Raw genomic sequence first — 25801 nt, forward strand, 5'->3', positions numbered from 1 at the left:
ATCTTGTAAATCTAATTCATTTCAAATCACTAGTGATCTTATCAAGTTATCACTGACACCTGTTTTCACACGTCTACATAGACTGAATCATGGGACACAATGCTTGTAATTTAAGATCTTATGTTACCATGTGTTCATTGTGAATATAAACGATTTCATTCATTCATTCATTCATATGGTTAATATATTCATTGTATTTCTGAGTAAAATTTATCCGTATTGCGTTAGTTTAGCGTTAAGACTGTTAAACAACCCTGAACTACAAGCGGTTTCGCTCGACTCTAACGTTGGTTGCGTTGCGGCGACCGTAGCACAAATATGAAAAATAAACGTACTCGTAAAGGTGTCGACGCTGCTCGCGTCGGGGTAACTAAATATTATTTAGTATATATATCATATTTTACTTCGTTCGACGTGCGGGCAGCACTTACGTATGAATTTACAAGCGCGACAGAGAGGCACCACGTCGAACGTGGCTCACGGTAGGCCCTCTGGGCTATAACCGCGAAAATCGAAGTTCGTCAATTGCAGGCATTTATCTGTCTCACTCTAATTACGTCGTAGTGAGGGTAAAAGAGAAAGATAATACCTGCAATTTGAGAATTTCGGTTTTCGCGGTAGGCCTCCTGATTCGCAAGATAGGCAAGGTCCGAAGCTTTAAAAAAGTCAAACTGGCACTCGTAACCGACTAGACTAATTGCCTTCATCCCGAGAACGGACACCCCGCAATAACATATTAGAATTCCGCGCAAATATCAAGATCCAATGCAACTGCGACGTTATTATCTTAGCAATAAAGTAGTTTTCCGCATTCCGAATCGAGGAATAGCAGTGTTTACATTTTCATCCTCGTACTGAGTTGTGTTATCGTAAAATCAACTTTAGTTGCGTGTTATAAGATTAACATTTCTTAAATTCTGAATGTCTGTTTGAGATGTAGAATGTTGTCGTTTTCCGTTGCAGCATGAAACCTCTTCTTTAATATTTCATCTGGCGGTTCTGAACAGTACCTAAATATATATTTGCCCACTTTTGAGGAATGCGATATACTCGTATGAATGTTTATTTACTGTATGTTTTACAAAATTTTCCTGACCGCGCAGTCGGATAAAAAGCGATCTCATTCATAAGTCGGGTAACAAGAAATGAAAAAAGCGTACTTAAGTATGTTGGAGATACAGTCGATGTCAAACACGTCAAAGATATGTTTACATTTTTCGCCTCATTACAAATGACTCAAATGAGTAAGGTAATAGTTGAGTTCACAGATGTCTTATAGCCAACACTCCAAAAATATATTTACTGAGAATAAGGTCGTGTAAATATATATCTCATCTGCACTCATTACACACGAGGCGATATTGTACTAATGTAACTCGGACCAAAGAAAAAAAAACTTAAGAGTTACATTAATTGCCGCTACGAAGGTGTTACCGACTCTTGTGAAATTTTGTGAGCAGGTTTGATAGTTACATAGAACTTCTCTGCTGTTTAGTTTTTTTGGAAATTGTTAAATATAGCGATAATTGGCTCAAAGGACTTAGCGCCTTTAACGTCTATGGCACTTCTTGCCTATTTTGGAACGATGGAACTCGACCGTACAAACGTGTAGACATATCTTTGTCATCGACTGTAAAACGACTAGGAAGGTACCTATCTTTGTAATTAACACAGGAAGTGCATATTTTAAATTGCAACGTTTAGATAATGATATCAAGACCTAAGTGGACACAAAATGACATACAAATATTTGACGCTATGATTTTACGTGGTGTTTTTAATGTTGTATACTTTGTTATCTAGGGAGGAGAGAGGGAGTTATGTTGTCAAAAAAAAACGTTAACTAATTTCTTAAGAGGGAAGAATAGCTTTGCGATCTTAACGAAATAACGGCACTTGTTCTATGAAATTCCATTTCGGGTGAAAATGTTTTCCACTAGGTAACTAAATTTTAACAAATTACTTTCATTTTTCAGCATATTATATAGGTTTCGCTTTTAATTAAAAAAAAAAGAAAAACCTATAAACCTAGTTTTTCATTGTGTCAATAACATACTAAAAAATCCCGCAGAATGGAAAATATTTAGAAGTGGAAAAACGTTTTCTCTTTTTGTATACTTCCTTCCTATAAAATGAGCGTTCTAAGTTGAAATATAAATATGATAACTCAGCGCCATCTTGGAAGCGTCGGTCCTTTCAATGTTGACCCACCCATTACCAGGATTATCTAATAACTAAAATCCTTTGATCCTCCTTTGAAATTTCCGATATTTTAACACGATTAAGCCATTATTGGGTTACTGGGAAACGGCGAACTTTATGCAGGATCAGCACTCAGCTCATAGTTCGATACGTTTACAATGAAAAACAATTAAAATTAGTTTATTTCTTTGAAATTAAATCGCAAATGACATTTTGGTGTGACACCTATAACTTGTCGCAAAACTGAGTGGCGAGTCAGGTGCATAATGCCATTTCTTTCACTGTTCGTTGGTCTTAGCAAGGGTAAAGGAGATAGATTTATGATCTCAGTCGCCAGTTAGTTTTTCTGTAGGTATTATCTACCTGTGACAGTGACAGGTAGTCCCGCCTTTTCATTTACATTTTAAATCAAAATGTGTAAGAAAATAAAACATAATTCAAATTGAACTCTTAAAATAGGATAAAATTAAATAAATTAAAAAGTAATGGAAGTAACTAATAATTTTCACTAACAAAAATCTTCATCTTTCAAAATATATAATTACACGACCTTATTGTCATTGTTTTAAAAGCGTGCAAATGTTCATTTGGAACTTGTAAAGATTTTTACAGTACATATGGTGCTACTTTACCGCACTAGTGCAAAAATTACACTAGTACAATCGTACAAGCTGTCCTTCCATTTTCCATCAAGTCCTTACTTAAGAGAATATAATATCCTCACGGTAGTCCTCTCCTCACACAAAAACAAACAGCGATAATGGAATGACAGGTCAATTTACATTAATATTATTACCTATTTTTTTTTTACTTTTTACACCGTTTGATTTTGATTTTTGATTATACTTGGCTGGTTTTTAGGGTTCCGTAGCCAAATGGCAAAAAACGGAACCCTTATAGATTCGTCATGTCCGTCTGTCTGTCCGATTATGTCACAGCCACTTTTTTCCGAAACTATAAGAACTATACTGTTCAAACTTGGTAAGTAAATGTATTCTATGAACCGCATTAAGATTTTCACACAAAAATAGAAAAAAAAAACAATAAATTTTCAAATTCAGATTCAGAATAAAGACTTTTTATAGATTGGATCTTGTTTAGTTAAGACCAGTGTGGCTACCACCAGTTCGGCACTGACATTTACTTTCTATGCATCTCGCTCGTACTCGCATATAAGTGCGAGCGAGATGAGATGTTGTGTAGCAAGAAGCGAGTGAAGATTATCAAGCATGGACCGATTTTATCGTATACAGTCTTTAATGTGTTCTAGCACATAGAATCTGGCTAGCCAAATATTGTTGACAGATTTTTCCATGTTGTATCTCCAATTGTCTATGATTAGAAAAAAAAACCTAAAGGCTGTTGTCAATTTATGTCACTCATTCAAATTATTCGCGGTTTATAAGGGGTTTATTTTAAATAATATTAATAATGACTATACCGAGTGGGGTCCGCAAACTATTATTTAAGCTCGTAAATAATTACGACAATGTGCGAAGTTGACGTGAAGCGTTAAAACGCTTTACATAGCGAAAAAATACTATGTTTACAAGTCGTAAACAATTTTGGAGGTTGGTGCTATATTACTATTTTGATACTTTAAGTACCTACTGGAAAAAACCAATAAAATCCAAACATTGGAACGTAACGAGTTACTGAAAATCAATATATAGAAGAAATCTGTGGAGTGAAGTGACTGGCCAGTAGTAATTTGATTTAACAATATAAAATATATAAAAATATCTTGGCAAAACATGTCTATATATGTCTTTATATTTTACATAGTGGTAGAAATTATGTGAGCTGACTTTGAGTGCACGACAACGTATATTTAACTGATTTCCTTAGATACCTTACGTGTGCACAGAAAATAAAAAATATGTTCTAGTATCAACACTATAACTCCTACTACACAAAGTGTGACCAGCCCAAGATTTTTTAATTTCACGGCAAAAATTTGTGTAATATTTCGGTAGCCAGACTCTATAGCATCATTTTTCGCAAGAAATTGCGACACGCAAATGGATATGGATAGGACATACTATTCGAAGAGGGGAAACGAATAATGCTACCATATTATGAAGGCCCTTTGCACCTCTGGGGTGCTTTAGGACAACAAAATAGCATCGTTTGCAGACGTTTCTGCTTGTTAAACATTAATTTGTCTTTATCAGTCATTTTGACTTATGTATTTGTAAGAAAGGGACAAAATATATACATAATATATGAACTAATTGAGGCTTGTGAAGATATGGATACATTTCTATTCGTAAAAGTATTAGAGGAGGTCAGATACTTTTGGCACGTTCTTTCTTCCCCGGTCCCTCATTGCTGAGGATCGCGACCATGTAAGTATAGCGTCTCCATAGTGTGTGGTCACTGCGGTCATAAGTCATATGGGACACGCGCTGCATGTTGCCGCCAACCACCCTCTTCACAGCATCAGACCATCTCGTGGGTGTTCTTCCTTGTGCACACTTGCCATCCATTTGACCCAAGATAATCTGCCTTTCTAGGTCATGCTTTTTAGACCGCATGATATGACCAAAAAGCTGAGTACGCGTTCTTGACATATTGTAGAGAGTCGTGTGGTGATTTTCAGCTCCTCTAGGATACATTCCTCATCCTACTTACAATGAAACCATATAAATTATTGGCCTCTTCGTATGTAGTGTCTATTTATTGTCAAGTGCAAAGCGGCCCAGAATTTAAATTCTACCTATCTTGAGTCTTGACTTAAATTGGCGTCATTCGAAACTAAGCTGAATAGTTGTATGAGTTTCTGAGCAATAAATAAGCTTATTATATGTACAGTGTATGCTGTTAGGAGTTCATTATAGCGACGATACTGATACTGAACAGTATATTTGTAACATTTTAAAGAAGTTTACATAAAATTGTAGGTACCCACCGGCTGTGGAATGAGCTCCCTGCCGATGTTTTCTCGAGGGTCTACAGTATGAGGTTCTTCATAAAATGAGTGTACAGATTTTTAAAGGGTCGGCAACGCGCATGTAACAGAGTTGCAGGTGTCCATAGGCTACGGTGACTGCTTACCATCAGGTGGGCAGCAGTAACGATTCGAGTTTGTGTGTTCATTGTTTTTTAGACTGCATTAAATTTATTCTTTAACATGTTTTTTTTAATCAGTAGAAAAGCATTTTTCTAAACATTGTTTTTGTGTTAATCCACTTCAATTTAATTACATTACTTCATTACTTATTTACTAATTGCCTACCTAAATAATCTACTGTTGGTTTTAACATTTTTGTTTTGGGTATAGGAATATGTTACACATGTGCCTATGGTTTAGGTTACGTCTGTTCTACATATTACATTTTAATTATTGAGCGGTACTAAAAGGCTGAAATTAATAATTAAAAGCTACAACTGTAATTAGATGGATATATTCAAGGATAGCTGGCCCGGCGGTCAACGCAAATGTATTTATGTCAAAGGCTGTAGCCGTGTAAGGGAACAAAAAATGTCCCTGGACATAATAGCCAATTAATAAATCCTATGTATTGGTCGTAATCTTTGGTCGTAATGCTAGTTATTAATCTGCCAAGTTTTATGTCAGAATAATTGTCAGTTTTCGTGAAATGTCTCTTCAAAGTTTTTTTTTCTTTTCTAAATATAAAACTATCGATCCATTATACTACACTCTGGATGTGTAGCTAGACTTTCGAGAGCATGTAACTAACACGTGCAAAACGGCAACCAAAACCTAAGGCTTTATAATGAGGGTATCAGCGGAATTTAAAAATACCAATGTGGCCATGATGCTTTACAATGCTTATGTCCGGAGCAAGCTGGAGTTTGGAGCCATTACTTGGGACCCCCGTGAGGAGTATAGCCTAATGATCGAGAGGGTTCAAAGACGTTTCGCGCGATACAATGTACAAGAGAATTTACGGGTACTACCCTTATATGTCCCACCATACCCAGCACGAACATAGGTGGATACCTATGTTCGTGCTGGGTATGGTGGGACTCAGGACTCTTAACCTGAGACGCAAACTGCTACTGTTGATCCATTACTATGGAATTCTCAATGGTACAGTAAATAACTCATATGTGCTAGAGAGATTGGGTATATTTGTGCCGAATGCGCGCCCTTGTCCCGCGGGGCTCAGTGCGCACCCGCCGCGCCGCGCCGGGAACGCGCCACGCGCCTACCGTGAGGGCCCTGGCTATGCTCAATGCCATGTCCACATAGACGTGTTTGTGGACAGTGTTGGTGGATTTGTTCGAAAACTTTTAATTTATTTAAATAATAATTGTGTGTAGTTTTCGCAAGTTTTTATTTTAATTTAAATATGTATTTATCCGTATAATATCCTAAAATTAATTTATTTCGATTAACATTACTATACAATTTGTAGAATACACTATAAAACTTAAAACCTAAATCTAAAAATAAATAATACTAAACTTAAAATAAAATACTAAAAAATATCCCCCTGCGGCATGGTGCCGTAGATACTGGCAGCATTTCCTCGCTGTATTGCAAGACTAATTCTTTGAGCGAGGAAGCTGCCAGCTCTGCGGTCGCCGGTGACCTCTGCTAACCTTTTTGAAAGGTCCTTAAAGAGCTTAAGGGCACTTGGACCCCACGGGCCAAGGGTCTCGACGCCAAAAGGTATGAAATTGTATTCGGCGCCGATTACAAATATTACTTATGACGAATGCATGAATTTTTAATGTAATGTATATTGTGACATTTTACTTTATTTAATTTTATTTTAGTTTTTATGACAGGTATTCTTTTTGTGGATTGTTTCAATCTAAATGTATAATGAATTGTTCTAGTATATAAGCGCCTTAGTTTTTGTTGATTGTAAGGCTTATATATATATATAAATAAATAAAAGTAAATAAAATAAAATGTGCCCAGTAGTCGTGGCTAACACACAAGAAACGGTCAATGTTCTTTCGGGATTTCTGATTTAGTCCCATAAAATTTTTTTTGTTGTCGTTTAACTATCTACCTACCAAAAATATATAGGATCAACAAACACCCAATAGGTACCTGAAATATAGGCTGAGGGCGATGACTTCAGCGTAGGCACTCGAGTCATCTGATGATCGAGTCTCTTTAGTTGAGGGTCTAGAGAGCACTGAAAGCTGGCTCGAGATGGCCGTAAACAGGGCAGGTCAATAACTTGATTGACCGGGTTTCTGAGACACTGCTAACTGGCTTAGCATTAAATATTCGCATTGCGAAATAATTTATAACTAAGTCACCGCTCATCACTTTAGTATTTTTCAATGAGACTAACTTACGCTGCAGCAGATTCTATTATTATTTATTAGATGGTACTTGTAGTTTGCCATACGATAACATAAAGTTTATGATTTTTTATAGGTTTTACGAGACCAACGTTCTCGCTGCGCCCAGGCGTCTAAATGTTATCTGTCTTTTTGCATAAAGAGCTATTACTCGTACCTTTGCTTGTTGCGTAGCCCATCACATCCCTTTCATCAGGGTCCCAATTCTCGAACGGTATTAGTCTAATATGATTAGTGTGTTGCCATGGTAACCGTTAAGTATAGGGTATAGGGACCGTGCGCGTTGGAGGGTCTGCCATCTTGTGGCCTGAATCGGAACCATAAACATGCACATGTACACGTCACGTGTTTTCTTGTGCATAGTAGGTTCTGCCATCTTGTGGGCTAAATCCTAAATCGGAACAAAAAACATCACATTTACGCCTCGCGCCAACAATCTGACGGCTCCTGTGCTGAGTGTGCTGCCTCCTACAGTTCATGCACGCTCCCTATTATAAAACTAATATTACAAGTTCACAAACCGTAAAATCGTATGGGTTTCCATGACAACACAGTAAAATATTAGCCTAATACCGTTCGAGAGATGGGCTTTAAATGACAAGCAAAACTAATACTATATCATTTTTTACGGTATATTATAATACGTCATAATTATAAAACCTTTAGTGACCAAGTTCGTATGTCAGTCTGGTTTAACTAGAAACTTGGCAATTTACTACACTTCTACCAAGAATTCTTACTGAACTGCTATCAGTACCCCTAGTGTAAATTTGATCGACATCATAACGTGACGAACGCGTTTGCGTTAAGTCTCATTTTGTATAGGATTTTGAGTTTCCAAAACGTCCCGCTTGGCGCGCTCTTTCTAAATCCAATACATAATGAGACTAAACGCAAACGCGTACGTCACGTTTCGAAATCGAATTTATTTACACTAGGGGTACAGACTGCATTATTACGCCAGCGTGTCAAAGTCGTTATATTGCTTTTATAATACGCAAGTTTGCAATATAGGTTCAGATATTAAACTACACCTTTGGAATTGCTTTTATAGATGCATAAGTAGATTGATGAACATACGATTACGTGTGCAGCACGAACACTAAAGTGATATTTATTATTGAAGTCATATTAGTGAATGATATCGAACCTCTTTACAGTAATAAACAGTTTTCAATGAACAAGTGCATAAATATACAAAAATAAACTTTAATAATATACATCACATCCGAGTTAGTACACATATGTTGATGAGGGCATATATTTACACACACTAGATCCTGCATGTGATCCCACGCCCGCGTTAAGTTTATACTACGATCTGCACTCTCCACTAATATAAAGGCTTATACTTACTTGTAATTAATTATAAGGAATAAAAGGATCAAGTCCGAATTTGTTTAACTCGCGCACCTAGGGTAAACGCGAAAGATTTTTTACCAGAAGAATACTTATTATAAGTCTTTAGTGTAAACACGAAGTCCGACAATGAATTCTTTAAAAAACTAAAAGATAATAAAAAATTTGACCAATATTAATTGCAATTAATAAAGTAGGTACTTATACACTAAAAACTCGATCTCTTCTTGAATAAACTGTTTGCTGCGCCCTACAGGGTGTCATGTTGTATACAATTCTATGCAATTTAGATACAATGTGATATGCAATAAAGATTATGAGTATGAGTATCTTATAGGACACACTTAAAGGTGGATATATGCAAACAGAACCAATCTAACAATAGACGATTTTATCGAATGTATTGTATTCAATTTCCATGTAAGTCAATTATTATTTATTATAATCAAAATTATACCACCTTACAAAATCAGTGCAGTTTCTGATATCCATAGTATATTCTTTACTAACCCCCTGAGGTGCCTGAGTAAATGAACCATGATAATATTCAAAAACTTGCCCTAATGCCTGCGAGCGAGGCAGTACAACTTCAATGGGCAAATCACTGTGACATGTAAAAGTATTTATAATTTTATTAATAAATATCTCAATCTCAATGTAGCAATAAAGTGTAACCCTCAACTAGATATCCGGGGCGTCAAACAAATTAAATAGTAAAATAATGTTGGTAGAGGCAATATATTTATTGAAAAATAAAAATGGTGACAGCCGGATTTATATGACAATTCGCCACTGGTAAAACCATCAAAAGTAAGTGAACTCCAGTAATCCAACACTTACTTAGCAGGTACTTAGCCCAATGAGCTTTCTTTACTCAGGTTCAGAGCACTTCGGCTAGAGATGGATACTCGTATTATTTAATTAAGGTTTCTTGATGAGTTCCACTGTCCTCGAATGTTAATGAAAGCTTGAAATGGAATTCATTTATTTGAAACCTAAAAAAATGTAAATAATTGAACTACTATAAGGCTGCTTCGATGGTTAGGTTTGCTTGACATGGTGAGATGAATATGCAATTAAACTGTACAGTCACGTCTAAATCGATATATCGATACGAAAACAGTGCCAGAAATATTTTTATATTTATATTTATTCCTTAAATTAACACTTACAGTCAAGCTACACATGTTAAGCTAATATGTATACACTACATTAATATATGGGCAATAAAGTCGTGTATACATATTTTTGACACCTTTTCGTATCGATATTTTCAGACGTCACCGTACTTAGTTAAAAATCTTAAAACTAATTGGGATATACTTTTTCAAATCAACTTTATGATTGACTAAAGGTTACTTCCAATCCAACAGAAACGGATACAGTAGGTTACTGCGATAGTATACTTACCTAAAATGCTTAATTTAAAGTTATCCATGATACTACACCAAATCGTGTGCTTTTATTAAGCGTTTTCGGTGTAAATTCTTAAGATGTCATATAAGACAGCAACAATTAGATTACCGTCGTCTCTCCAATGAAAATCACCCTAAAGTAAATTTGTTATTGAACCCTTACCTACTTATATCACCTATATGTAATAAAATCATTACTTTTGCATACAAGCTTTTCATTTTTGTCCATAGAAGTGAGAAAGTAGTGACATTTGTTTTATAATCTGTGTATGCCCCGAAAAGTTCATTCAGCACATTATCTTATCTTTCCCAGATAAAAAGACTAGCAACCATGCCAGACTGGATCTGGCTGCTGGCGGCGGCGCTGTTCGGGGCGGTGTCGGCGCTGGCCGTCCCCGTCGCCATACTAGTGTACTTCCTGAGACCGTTCGACAAGACTCCTCCAGCCGATGACCTCTCCAGGCAGCCGGTTACTTTACCAGCAGTAAGTTTTCTGGAACTTCTTTACCTGGCTTAAAAGATCAGAAAAAATATATAAGTATAGGTATATTGTTATTGACTTGTTGTAATTGTGAAATGCAATGATATTATGAGGTAACGATTATGTCGTCATTTCAAACGCGTGTAGTGCACCCTTGCCCGTTTATCTACGAAGGTGTATTTTTATGTTATGTCAGCGTCTAGAAAGGTTTATTATCGCGGAAATTTCACTCCCAAATCTTCACTTCCCAAAGTAAGCAATTTGGTGCCGTACCAAAAATGACAAAAACTGACCCCTTTGCGTTTCGTCATGTTCTTTTGCTTTTTCATATCGTATGGTATGAAGGTGCGGAACACTCCATTATGCATGGCCCGACATGCACTTAGCCGATATTCATATATTTTACAAAATATTATTTCGCATATTAACCTAACCTATTTTGGCTAACACTGTTTTTCGACTAAACGTCCTGTGGTACCCAAGTTGGGTGGGGAATGAAGTTAGGCGAAAAATCACCGTAAAGGCAGCTCACCTTTTGTAAAAGCTCCATTATGCGAAGTCTGAGAGAGATGGTCCATGGGAAGCATTCACCAATTGTTTTTGAGTGCAACAATACAGAATATTTCAGTATATGTAACGAACCTGATTGTGCCTCTCGCGGGCGCAACCGATGTATTGTTTTTGGTCGTGGATTCTGTGTCATTTCGAGTGAAAATCAAATTATCAAGCGCTCATTCGTTTGCTGCGTAGTATGTACTCGTAAATGTCATGCCGGTAACAGAGGGAAAATTCCGTAAACTATTCTAAAAATATCGGTACCTAACTTATCATTCGATTAAAAAATGTATTGTACACACTAAATACATGTAATACCTGCAATATTTTAACAAATTCACTGCTGAGCTACGGTCGTAGCGCTATGTCGTAGCCGGTATGTAGCGAAAATGCTTCGTAGAGGCAAAAGGACAACGTGTCGCGCTGAATGGGTTAAATAATGTACTTTTTTTAAGCCCAATATGACCCAATGACACTGGTGAAAGTTTTTACGGTTAATAAATGATTTAAAAAAAAACTATTATTTTGTGCACACCGGCTGCGTGTGCGTAGACGTGCACGCGCACGTACGCGTTGTTATATACATATCCTTATGAGAGACGGCACACCGCACGCGCACGTGTACGCACGCGCAGCCGGTGTGCTCTGGCCTTACACATTGTCTGTAAGGCTTGTTCACATTTTTGATTCATGATATGAATTTGCAGCCGTATGTGCACTGTTGATACGTAGCGTAGGTATGAACAGTGCATACAGGTACAAGGGTGGTTATTGACGTGTCCATTTTAAATTAGGTCAGGTTTGTTATTCATGGGAATATTCAGTAAATTTAATTACGCTTAATACGCATCGCCATCGCCATTGTCACACGTACTTTACTATTACTGGCAACTGCGCTAAAAGTTGTTTTAACGTTCGTTATTTTACACTCGATCCGCTAAATTAATTTGTTTTGTGTTGTAATTTATTTAAGTGATTAGGTACTTCATTATGTAGGTAATATTAATATTCTAATGTAAGGTGTAGCGGGCCAATCCTGACTGCGGGAAATTTCAACTAATGGAAGTATCTTCTGTTTTGTTTTACATTATTAACTACTTGTTTTAATTTTAAATTAATAATGATAGTCTCGTATAATCCAATAATAATATATAATTAATCTATAATAATCAGCTGTATTTCGTTAGAAATAAAAATATATTGGTACTACAGAGTCATGATATCCAGATATAGCGGAAAAGCTTGTTCATGATTTCACCATTGATGGCTTATTGGTTACTATAGTATTGCGTCCTTGTTTTTCGCGTTAATTCACAATACTTGGTTTTTATGTTGTCTAAGCGGCTGTCTATTTGAGGATTAGCGGGGAATTTATTTCAGAGATCTATTAAGTCAAACATAAGTGTACTTTAAATTAAGAATGTCATTGTTAATCTAAGTTTTATTGTTTGCGGTAAATATTTTTATTTTTATATTTAAAGCATATTTCTATTTTGTTAGATATTGTATTAATGACTGCTTGAATTCGGTCGTCTGTTGATTGCTTGCGGTTAAATATTTCTGACCAGTCAACGTTGTGTATCGCGCCTACGAAAGCGGTCCGCGAGGCGCGCGTATAGTTACGTACGCGTCGGACTAAATTTGCAAGCGCTGAGGGCGGAGCGCACTCAACGCTGGCGCGGACTCCGCAGTGGTTGCTGATGTTTGTGACCACCAGAGATGCGATTAGTAAGCTGGGAGCAGCGGCGTAGCGTATGTGTTTGCCGCCCGGGGCCGATCAGAAATTGGCCGCCTTAACTTATGACCAACATCACTTAGACAAGTCATAAGTTCAGTCACAAAGATGTTTGCTGATAAAAAAGTTATAGGTACAGTTTTGCATTATTCTATGTAATATTCGAAAAAAAAGTTATATTCTATTTATTATTTTACTTTATTAGGTACCTACACTAAACAGATATCGCACCATATCATGAAAAACATACAATTGCATATGATGGCTTCAGGACTGGGATCGTTGTATATCCATGTCCGTCTAACCGTCTGTCCGAGATTTTGCATTTGCACCGTGATCTATAGTGCTACATAGCTGTAATTTGGCATGGATACATAAATCATGCATTGCGACAGAACGGGTAAAATAAAAACTATAAAAAAAATTTGGGTACCTCCCATACACAATGTTTTTACTTTGATTTTTTTTGCTTTGATGATAGTGTGGCGTATGGTTGGATAAGGTCTTTCAAAACGAATAACGGACGGTTATTATGTTCGGAAATAATCGCTCCGAAAGAAAAAAAAATGTGGACCATGGGCCCAAAAATTAAAAAAATCTTAATAAATACTTTTAATGAAAACTATAGTGAAAGTGATCGATTTAGTCGCTTTTGGGTTATTGCAAAAAATCTTCTCTTCTTACTAAAAAGACGCACAAAGCGCTGCAAAGGTGACTCCCTTATGCTTGTAATGTAATGTAAATGATATTTACTAATAGCCCCCGTTTGGCCTTTTTTGACTGAAAATTAACGGAGCCCCTACACAAGAAATGTTGTCGCAGTCATAAAGGCGTTTTTCACTGAATTATTGAGTTATTTATTACACAAACGAATTTTCACAATAATTGTCATTATATCTATCAAGACCGATTTTAGAAAACATTTTATATTTAATTAATTTTGGGGTTATAATTTCGTGATTAATTATTTAAAATCATTTTACATTATTTTTGTGCCAGGGTGCCTTCAGTACAGCAGCGCACGCAAAGCGCCCAATGCTTATACATGAATACATGAGAGCGCCAAAGGCGCCCGTTATTCGATCGCCCGCAGCGCGACACATACGTCGGGCTACGCCCGACTCTTTTAATATGAGGGCACTGAAGCCGCCGGCATTGAATCGCGCGTATCGCACCGCGTTTATTGGGCTACGCCCGACTATTTTTGCGAATGATAGCGCCGAGGCTGCCCTGCATTAGTTCGCGCGCAGACGGCACCGTGTTCAATTTGATGTGACGTCACGTCATATAGGGTAGAGTGGGTAGGTTATGCCTATAACCATGCGGGAATCTTTTGTTTTACTCTCACTAAGACGTAATTAGAGTGACAGAGATAAATGACCGCAACTGACGAACTTCGATTTCCGCGGTTGCAGCCAAGCGGACAATCGTGTAAACTCTGCGGTGTAAGAACTCCGGCAGCGATTGACCGCCCCCGCACAGCCGCGCCGCGGTGCATTGGTTCTTTTCGTGGCACGATTTGAAAATATTGATTTTTTAATTTTATATATTTTTAATACCGTGTTTTGCCGCTCCCTCCCATGTACCGCCCGGGTCCATGGCCCCCCTAGCCCCCCCCCCCCCCCCCTCGCTTAGCCTCTGGGTGACTGTACAGACTTTTATGATTTGGGCGACAAGTGGAGACTCCTCGTTTGCAGTTTTGATAATGAATAATTGTTTCTACTACTACTAATCCACATAGGTATCTTTAGGTACTAAAAAGTCTACTCCTAGGTATGGTACCCGTATATCCTACCTACAGTCAGCTCAGCATGGGTTAAATCCCACAGGTTTATTAGGACATACGGTGTACACATCAGTAACGCAGGTCTACTCGTGTTACAATTAAATTGGATCTGGGATTTCGTGTTCATCAACTTTATATCGGTCACAGAGGCGGTGAACCGTGGCTATGTGCACCGGGACGTATTCAGGCCGCATTCGAACTGTAAAGATCTCATTTTGAATTTGACATTACTCTAAAAGTACTTATAATTTGAAATTAATATCTAACCAAGGTTTTTAAGCCAAAATACCTTTACAGATCTTCAAGGTCGTTTCAAAACCAGTTAAAAGCCTTAGCAAGTTGTTCAATATGAATCGGGCCCTAGGCCACAGCGAGCACACAGCACACATTTCAATCCGAATCGGGCCCTAGGTCATCAGCGAGCACACATTTAACATGTCCGTATACAGTGACGAATGAAAAAGACCGGATATTACAACCAATCGTTATTGGACTGCACGTTGATTTGCGCTTTGTTTTGGCAAAATGGTCAGTCAGCTCCGCTGGAAGAGTTACTAGTTTACCTATGTAGACAAAGAAATACTAAGTCAAAAATTTTTACAGCTGGAATATATGTCACTAATGCGCCATATTTTTTGTGGTAACGTTAAAGCTTAACTACTATAAATATGACACCAATTTAAGTTTATGATAATAAAAATAGATGAAATAATTGATGTTCGGGTGCAATTTGAATTCTTTGTATTAAGGCGCCAGGCATTTCATGATGTCATTACTTAAGATATTGTCCCTTTTAAAACTATTTGCGAACAGTTTATAAAGGTTTAAGTACACGTGCTGAACAAAATATTAAAAGTCGGTTCTTACCAGGAATCAAGTCTGAATTAATCTTGTATCATAACTACCAATATTGAATATAATTTCAGTAACTTTGAACGTACAGCTGCATCTTAACACCTATAAGGTCTATTTAGACAAATCGGACTTATTTTGATGCAAATCTAGTCAGCTTAATTCTTCTCCTAGTGTACCTTTGCTTTAACAAACTTTCACAAAAACAAACAAATAAATAACGCTTTATTACTTGCTCAATCAAACTCATGGAGAGGATCATGCGGTTATAGTTCCTAACTTAGTCGTACAGTATAATTCTGAATGGTTTCGGATATGCCTCCGTCATCTTCTCCAAACAGAAAGAAATTCTGATGTCGTATCGACCTTATAACGAAGTAAAGAAGCGAGGTTTACGCAACTTCCTGACTTTTTAGTCTGAATTCAGTGCTGTATGCAATATCCTATCCCAACTGGATTGCACACCACGCTGCGCTCCAAGACACTAATCGTCGATGTAGCTCTGAAGGCAGCCAAGCTAAAATGGGACTGGGCTGGTCACGACTGCCGAATGCCGAATGAGTGGGGCAAAGCCACTACAGAGTGGGAGCCCGAAAACTCGAAACAGGGAGACCTCACCGAGACTGCACAGAGATCAGTGGAGAGATTGGGGGGAGGCCTTTGCCCAGCAGTGGGACACGACAGGCTCCAAATAATAAAATGGATTGCAAGTTTCTCAATCTTTTTACCCCGCGTGCCCTTATTTAATTTCCCAAATGTCTGTAATGTGAACCATATGATGGCAAAAACACCACTCTGTATTTAAGGAAGTCTAGTTACAGGTACTTATCGCTTGTGGCGCACCCCTTTACGATTGCTGACAAACCCCTGCGGGTTCGCGTACCAAACATTGAGAAAACTTGGATTGGAGGAAGCAGCCAAGTCCAGCGGTGCATCCATGCAAATCAGGAAATGGTACTGATGTACCTATTTCGCTCTGCCAAGGAAGGGCCTATAGGTTCCGTCCGGGTCATGGTTACGTGTTATGTAGCCGTTGATAGTCGAACAGGGTACCTAGAAACAAGATGACTGACACTCGTTCATAGAAAACGCCTCGAAACTTATAAAATAATAATAGTCACGAATAATAGTCACGTTAAAAAACACATATCAAAAGTGAAATCTAAATTATCTATGTACTTTCCTTTTTGCTTTAAGCATCTTAAAGTCAAACACCCATACCGAGTTTGCCTTGTCTGCATGCCACTTTTACGCTGAAGCCTGGTTACGTTATGGAGCCATAGCAGTAACGCTTGTGATTACCTTGCCCAAAAAAAATTGTCCACGTAATAACAAATATACAACAAACACAGACAGCTGCAAGAAACATTTCATTAGCCTTCAAATTGAGTCTCTCCCCTCTCTCTACGTAATACAATTTGGACGTTTGTCAAACAAAACACAAAATGATGTGAATATTGTAAACGTGCACATTGAAATACTAAGATTTTCCCGCCGGAACCATTTTTAGGGTTCCGTAGCCAAATGGCAAAAAACGGAACCCTTATAGATTCGTCATGTCCGTCTGTCTGTCCGATTATGTCACAGCCACTTTTTTCCAAAACTATAAGAGCTATACTGTTTAAACTTGGTGAGTAGATGTATTCTATGAACCGCATTAAGATGTTTACACAAAAATAGAAAAAAAAAACAATAAATTTTGGGGGTTCCCCATACTTAGAACTGAAACTCAAAAAATCATTTTTCATCAAACCCATACGTGTGGGGTATCTATGGATAGGTAATGATATTGAGGTTTCTTATATCATTTTTTTCTAGACTGAATAGTTTGCGCGAGAGACACTTCCAAAGTGGAAAAATGTGTGCCCCCCCCCCCCCCGTAACTTCTAAAATAACAGAATGAAAAATCTAAAAAAAATATATGATATACATTACCATACAAATTTCCACCGAAAATTGGTTTGAACCTGATCTAGTAAGTAGTTTTTTTAATACGTCATAAATGGTACGGAACCCTTCATGGGCGAGTCCGACTCGCACTTGGCCGCTTTTTAGACATCTATAAAACAGGTCCTTATTTCAGCGCAAACTAGATTTACAAAAGGTTTCCAACAATATCAGAAATATAGAAAACATAAACTCATTTTCGTTTGGGGTCGAAACGCTAGGGCCGTGGGGGCCAAGCGCGCGTCGGCTCTACAAGGACCCAGCGTCGCGCCTTAAAGATGCCACAGGTGACCAGAGGGCTGGCCAGTATTTTGCTCAAAGGTAAGCATTGCCATCCAACGTGGTGATGCGGCCAGCCTTCTGGGCACATTGCCCATCGGCAGCGACTTGGGGGACGTTTTTTATTTATAAGGCCTTTACTTTAAGTTTATTTGTAGTCTTTATTATTATTATTTTAAAATTATTTATAGTTTACTGTCCTGTACTGTACTGTTTAATTCTGTGAAATCTCTATTAAAATAATACAACATTTTGCATCAAAATTAAATTACTTTTAATAGAGAAGTCATTCTATTGCGTCCAAGGGTTTATGTGTGTAAGTTTATTGTATAATTATTAATTTTCTACCGTTTTATGTACAAAAATTTGTTCTAAATTGTTCCTTAAATACCTATCTAGATGTAATATTTATTTGCAATGCACAGAGCGCCATGTGTTTTCACACATTTTACTGTAACAATGGTATATACATTATATGTATATACCATGACCACCATGGGCCATGGTTTACAACAAACGATTATATTCTTGTGTCATTCAATAATGTAGCTATTTTATTTGTAAGACTTTATTTTCGAAGTAATTACAATTCAGCTGCACTGTATTTGTTGTAGGTATTTCTATGTCGCTTCATGTGTGTTTGGAAATATAAAATACCTATAATTATATAAATAAATAGTATACGAATTTATAAGTTATAAAATATATTTTAATGGATATGGTCCGCAATAGTGACATGAATTAAATTGAGGTCAGCGGCGTGAAGTTGAAATTACAAGTTTATGGTCTATAAATAACAATATTCTGCGCGCTCCGCATATGAAAATGATGTCGAATAAATTTTGGTAAAAGGTTTTTAAGAGATGTTACAATTTGGTTCACCCGATATGTAGGTAGGTACGTACCTAAATCAACTCGATATTATGGAGCCGAACTGTCAAACCGTAATTACTTACCCCCTTATTCATAAACGTGTACTAAAGTTACGATGCCGCTAACAATCCTTTGTCCCTTTCCATCATACCAATACGTCGGAAAGGGACAAACGATTATTAGCGGCATCGTAACTTTAGTACACGTTTATGAATTAGGGGGTTAGTGTTTTAGTACACGTTTATGAATTAGGGGGTATGGTCACGCCAAAATAACATAGATATAAAATTTAATAAAAAAATATGGTGTAGGTTAGGTGACATACAACTCTTCCAGTCGACACTAATACTAATTACAGGAGCTAACTATACTAAACTAATAGCCTAAGGCCGACCACCGTCCCAGGAGGACAACTGATGAGCGCAAAGGGGAGGTGGTGGTCTAATTCGCCAAGATGGTCCGGAAAGGTCTCAGAAGGTAAGCAAATCCGTACAAAAATTGACTTCTATTTATTTCTCAACAATAACATTATTCGGTGCATCGGATGACTAGGGGATACTAGGAAAATCTTAACACCGCGATGTACGTTTTCTATGGGCACTGTATTAGGACACTTCTATCAGGCCAATTCCAACAATACAGCGTGTATTTTTAATATTACCTCAATTTTTAACCAGACGGATCTGACATCATTCCAATATGAGATGGTTCCAATCTACTTTAGAGAACTTCCGCGCCGCACCGCTTCGCGTCTCGTTCGCCTATATACGCAAAACGCCGCGTTACCTATTACTCTTAATATACTTAACTTACCTCCTAACTCTATTTCGAACTACGATTTATCTGCCCGAATATGCCTATTTTCATTGCTGTTGGAGCTATAGCTATAACTATATATATATCTCATTTCTACTTAAAGTTCCAAGCCAAATCTTAGTTTCAAACAAAAAAAGAAATAGTCCGTCGTAATAAACGAACATCGTAATTATGTACGAACGGCATTCAGTGAACTCCGTCCTCTGCAAATGTTTATTTTCGCTCGACGCCAACGCTAGTGGGCGCCCCTTTAATTACAAACTTAGTCGAAATTTTACGCGAAAGCAAATATGTAAACTGCTAATTCATTTCTTCTTCCGTACAACATCGTTAATGCCTTAACTTAACAAGGGATATGTCACGGCCTGATTAGGTTACAAAATCGCATTTTTTGTGTAAATAGGTACAATAGCCAGACAGTTCAATTTACGACTCACTATGAGTCATCTTACAAATACCTCTGGATTCATAACAAAGCCTCGCGTCCGTAGGTGGGAGTTATACAATTCCTCAGCATTCAGAGCAGCGGTGGCCGTTACGCGCTCGCCCTGCTGTGACGTACAGTCGTCAATAATTAAGTGCGGGTAAATGGAAAGGTGGAGCGTAATCATTGCCCTGACTGAGACAGCGAGCTGCTATTAGTCCAACCTATTTTTTAAGATAAGTACAAACGGTTTTTTTAACCGACGTAGTAGGATTGTTTTGTCTGTGCGATGTCTGTTTTTTCACGTAGGCTATGTGGGTGGGTGTTTAGTGGTTTACCTATATTTATGGGCAATACGGGCGGGCTCATTACTTAGCATTACCTAACCTAACATCCTTACAAAAATATTGTAAGTATAGTAACTGCAGCATTTTGCATTTGGCTACTAAAGGGAGTTCACAACATCCTTTTTATAAAATGGGTTAAAAGTACCTCGAACTAAAGTGATCAAAAAGTCAACTTTATATAAATTGCGACAGACAAGGCCAAGATCACAATGTGTCCAGCAATGAACGAGATAGTTTGACAGTTCAAGTGTCTTGTTATAATTTTACAAAATTTTAAGCCGTCGAAAAAGTTTCCATCGAAGTTTGCAACGCGGGTGCATAATTTAGTTCCGCCAACTGTTATTGGAGTTGGCTCCATCTCCAGCAGCATTATTATTGACTTTTGCACCTCGAGTGTGCTGTGGTTTTCGTGACTTGAGCATCGCATCTTATTGCTCGCTTTACTAAAAATAAAACTTTGATATTTGTGTGGCTTTAGTATTTGTGTACCCGAAAGCAAACTTGAACGTCAGTATCTATGTATTTTCAAAAATGCCTACAACTCTGTTACACTTTTGTGTTTATTTTTATAGTTGGAGAATTCGTACGTCATCCGGTATGAAAGTTCTAGAATAATGTTTTTAAAGTAGGTACCTAGGTACCTACTTTATTCAGTAACTTGCAATATTTTAAAAATTCTCATTTATTATAGTATTTAAAAAAAAAAACAACGTAGAATACAGATTTCAGCAAATTACAACTAAGTACTTACATTAGCTAGGAATTTTAAAGTACCGTGTTTACTTTAGAGTTTGGAAAATCAAGATAAAAAATCGACTGTGCTTCTCTTCTTCATAATGAACTGTCTAGTCCGAAGGAGGAGGACGTAACAGTGTACATACCTATCTGTCCTTTTATTATTAAATAAGTAAAATATTATATCACAATAAAAAAACCACCTACCATAAAAAAAAACAAATATCTTGGCTTTAATAAGAAAAGTTACTAAATAAGCAAAGTTTTGGTGTATTTACTTCATCATAATGTTATTTGCAAAGTCAGTCAGCATGGAAAGTTCAAAACAACTTTGTCTTTGCCGTATATAAATACTAAAAATCTTGTCCTTACAAGACGTAGACTCTTGCTAAGGTTACAAACTGAATGACCGCATCAGGAGCAGCGACATAAGGTCTAAAACAAAGATCATCGACGCACTAGAAATGACTGCGAAACTTAAATGGAAATGGGCCGGGCACGTCGCAAGACTAAACGACAACCGATAGAGTTTACGTGCTTTGCACTGGTTTACCAGACGGGCAGAGGGCAAACGGAAACATGGACATCCTCTTCGTCGCTAGAAAGACGACATCGTGTCAGTTGCCGGGAACCACTGGACCCGCCTGGCCCAAAAGAAACGACTGGCATGGGACGGAGGCCTTCGTCCAGAGATGGACGATCCCGCATAATAAACTAATTGTTTAATACCTAATAGTAATTTTAGTTATTTAATTTTGTTTTATACGTTATTTTATTGTATACGATAAATAAGTTAATAATTATATAAACTTTTCAGGGAATAAAGGCTATTTTTGAAGTGAAAACTTCTTTAGCGGCGCTGTGCACTTTTTGGGATGAGGAAAAAATGTTAAACTCGCGACAGATCACGTGACCAACAGATTCGACAGATTGAAAATTCGTAAGACGGACATGTGACGTAGTCGTTATGAAATTATGGATCGATCTGTTCAAGAAAAAATGCTTCACAAACATGTATACCCGTCCTTAGCTTCCTTACGAATTAGATAATGTGTCAAAAAGAGATGTTTATATGTTTGTTATTCATCATTTTTGTAGGGTATTAATTACTAGGGATGTACCTGTGTCGATATTTATATCGAAAAATTATGCACTTATGTCCTGTCAGTAAAAAAAAATACGATTTTTGCACACGTCGAATAATTCATATACCTTCCTCTTTTCTTTTCGTCCTTTTGCGCATATGAGAAGCATCTCCCTCAGCTCGATACAAGCGCACGAGCAAAGAGGACACTGAAGCGAAAGAAGACTAGTGTCTAGTAAGTAAAAACAGTCCACTCGCTATACGGCTCGCCACTCGGACATGTGCACGTGTTAGAAATGTAAGATAATTTATATCATTATTGTTTGGAAAACACCGTCTGTCATCAAACTATTTCTATTTTGATACTAATTGTTAATATTTATATTGTCCGGGTTTCTAAACGTGCCCTAACTGACAGCCCAGCTGTCATGGGCGCGGCTGTCAAGAGAGCTTCCCGCGCCAACGTGAGCGTCGGTCGTCGGACTTAATATTATCATGTACTTAATTCACAAATAAATCAATTACTCAAGACCTAGTGCGTTTTATATCTTTCATTTCAGAAGTGAGATCTTAAACATTCATGCTCACAAAGTATTTCAGTTAAATAAGTTGATTCTCGTACGAAATCGTAATGTTGGAAGTAGCATTATTACGCTTATAATGGGCACGTACCTACTTTGGGAAAATGCACTAAGTTTTGGGTCGCGAAGTGTTTCAATGTGTTGTTCAAAACCTATATAACAAACGTGTGAATTGATATGAATTCGGAGAAGTACAATATTATCACCTACCGGTCATTGACCTACCGGTAAGCTACGTGAACGAGGCGAGGCAAAGAAACTCGATCACAACTCATGATGTTGGTCTACAATACAGGAGAGTGGTTTGTTTATGATAGCAAAACAGGTATGAGATATTTATTATATTTAGGACTGAGAATTAATTTGAATATGTAGTGAATGTTCACTTAAAATGTATATATATGTCTATGAGATTGCGCATGGTTTAGTTTGTGCAGTTGAGAAAGTATATAAGTAATCAAAATTGAATATCATGACATGTCAAGTCAGGAAACCAGGCTTGGCAGTTTCAAATTTGATATTTTTATTTGTGCTGTACAATAAAATGTACTTGGCATCTTAAGAAATGCATGATGAACTGCCCTTAAGTTTAAAACAAAGTGTTTGATACCTACTGTGGCATAGTGATTTTGCTGGTGTACCCACTGAAGCCTTCACCCTAGACTAGATTGAATATTGAACAATAATTTTGTCATGATCCCATTTGAGTTTTAATTAATTCATTATCCGGTATTTAGTGACAAAAGAAGTGATTTTATTACATTGTCATTTATTTAAATGACCGGTATTAAGGGAATAGTGTACCCCCCTGAAAGTACAATATAATTTAGGATGGAATAATCACCTGTGTAACTATACAAGCAAAATGAAAATGGCTGGTTGGTTCCAGAAGAGGAATAAAGACAAAATTGACCACTACCTGTTCAAATGAGTTTTACAAGCAGAAAGTAGGTTGAGATGTATGTAGATGATAAGGGTTTTATTCATGCACTATTGTAATACAGTATATTAAGTATGGTGATTTACTGTTATCAAATATATTTTTTTGTGTTGTGTGTGTGTGTGTTCTTACATTATGTTCACAGATATCATTGTGATGGACAATTGGCCTATACAAGTAACACGGTCATTGTACTGGCTGGTGAGTAATTGTGTAAAGTTCACACGGGATGAACTAAGGACAAAATTGACCGCTACACTTGAAAAGTTTAAAAATAAAATGTTTCAAATAGGTTTGACTAATGGAAAATAGTGATGAGAACTGAGAAGTATACCTAAGGGTTTTAGTCCCGTGCAATGGATCTAGGTAAGTGCTCTGTAGTCTGATTGTGACAAGCAATTTACAAACTATGGAGATGTCTATTTAAATAGCTAACTATTTATTTCTTGTAATAGTTATATTTGCTTCAAAATAATATTCTGATTAAAGATCTATGTACAATTTTGTTAGCTATTACTATTATTGCACTAACGCACAAACCAGTATAAACTGACCTCAAGAAGGTTGGTTGCACCAAACCGTCTGTCACTGTTAAAGTGTTCGCAAAATTTATTGTATGGCTTCCCATACTCAAATTTTATTGTATGGCTTTCATAGGTCACTTATACTTATATTACTACTGAGTGATGTTAGCCAGTCCATCAACTGTGGCTGGTGCAACTGGTACTTAGACTGGACGGTCAAATGGTTACTTGTTAAGCCATTGGAATGTCAACCAAGTCACTGTACTGACTGACTGGGTATTTATTTACGAAGCTTGCTCAGTAATCCTTTAATTTAAGTGACCAAAATTATTATTTTTAATTATTGAAATATGACTATTAAACTTAAAATAATATCGAGTAGCTTGCATTGATACTGAACAATTTAACAATAAAAATAATGAACAGCTAAATTAGAACAAGTTTCATAAAATCATCAAATTAAGTTGCTGTATATGTGAGTATGTAGTTACATCCTAATGTACATAGGTACTTTCAGTCCTTAGTTTAATTCTTCAATTTATCTGTCTACTGTTAAATTACTGTTCTTAACCTCAACAATTGCACTCCAATTAAATATTTAGAAGGTAAGTTAGGAATACATGAATATATACATAAATAAAATATTTATTGTTGCCATTGGAGTTAATGGAACAGTTGGTGCAGAAAATATACTAATACTTCTCATCATTTGAGAATGAGGTACTTTTACAAACTCATTTTAAATTGATGTCCTACCCATCACCAGAAGTTTGGTTTTATTATAAGTTGTAAATGTTAACAAGTAGGCAGTTCGTCTTCACTGAATATGTTGAAATCCTATCGACGATTTAATAATTACTAGACTAGCCTATGGCCTAGCCTTATGAAGGTGCATAGAAATATATAGTTAGCATTCGCGCATAGCTTTTTTTTGCGCAATGGAACCAGCGTTGTATTTACCTAGAACTATTTCAGTAATTTTACTTTTCATGATAAGTGATAACCGCCTCCTAATGCAGTTAGTTATTGAAATAATTTTATTCATATTTATAGTTCTATAGTTTTAGTAGCTATTATTTTTGTCAGTGGACAAAGTTCCAGTTGAAAAGTATATCGCAGTAGTGCAATGTTAAATACCAGTATCTTACAGTATCAGTATCTTTTCAGTATTAATCAAGACTAATTACCTATACATAAATGTTTTAAAATAAAATAAACTTTTAATTCCACAAAACACGTGACCTATTTCAGTTGTATATGTATACATAAAATGATAGTGTGAATGATTCAGATTCGAATTAGTAAGGAATAACTAGTTTCATTTTTATGTTTTTGGTTATTAACAATAGGGAACTTTTGCATTTATTCTATATGATCTGTATCTTCCACTTTATAATGATTTAACGATTACGCGTCACATAACTTGGATGGTGAAGATCCAGTCGATGCTGTGTACACAGATTACATCGACCATGATCTGCTATTACATAAACTTTTATCAGTAGGTAAGTATAAGAGGAGACCTCTTTCGATGGTTCTCCTCTTATGTCGTAAACAGGTCCCAAGCGGTCGTT

The 25801-nt window shown here is 36.8% G+C and overlaps 1 protein-coding gene across 4 annotated transcripts in view; it reads left to right on the forward strand.

The window, feature by feature from the left end:
• Window positions 1-25801, forward strand: part of LOC133524060 (PDZ domain-containing protein 8) — a 67391-nt gene that overhangs the window by 6584 nt on the left and 35006 nt on the right. For all 4 annotated transcript variants that reach the window (XR_009800320.1, XM_061859869.1, XM_061859877.1 and 1 more), the window contains one exon: window positions 10582-10752. Coding sequence is in view for 3 of the 4 variants with exons in the window: in XM_061859869.1 (XP_061715853.1) it covers window positions 10600-10752 (153 nt within the window). In the remaining variant the exon portion in view is untranslated. The remainder of the gene's footprint in view (window positions 1-10581; window positions 10753-25801) is intronic.

The sequence above is a fragment of the Cydia pomonella genome, chromosome 1 (assembly GCF_033807575.1).
Source record: "Cydia pomonella isolate Wapato2018A chromosome 1, ilCydPomo1, whole genome shotgun sequence".
Classification (NCBI taxonomy): Eukaryota; Metazoa; Arthropoda; class Insecta; order Lepidoptera; family Tortricidae; genus Cydia; species Cydia pomonella.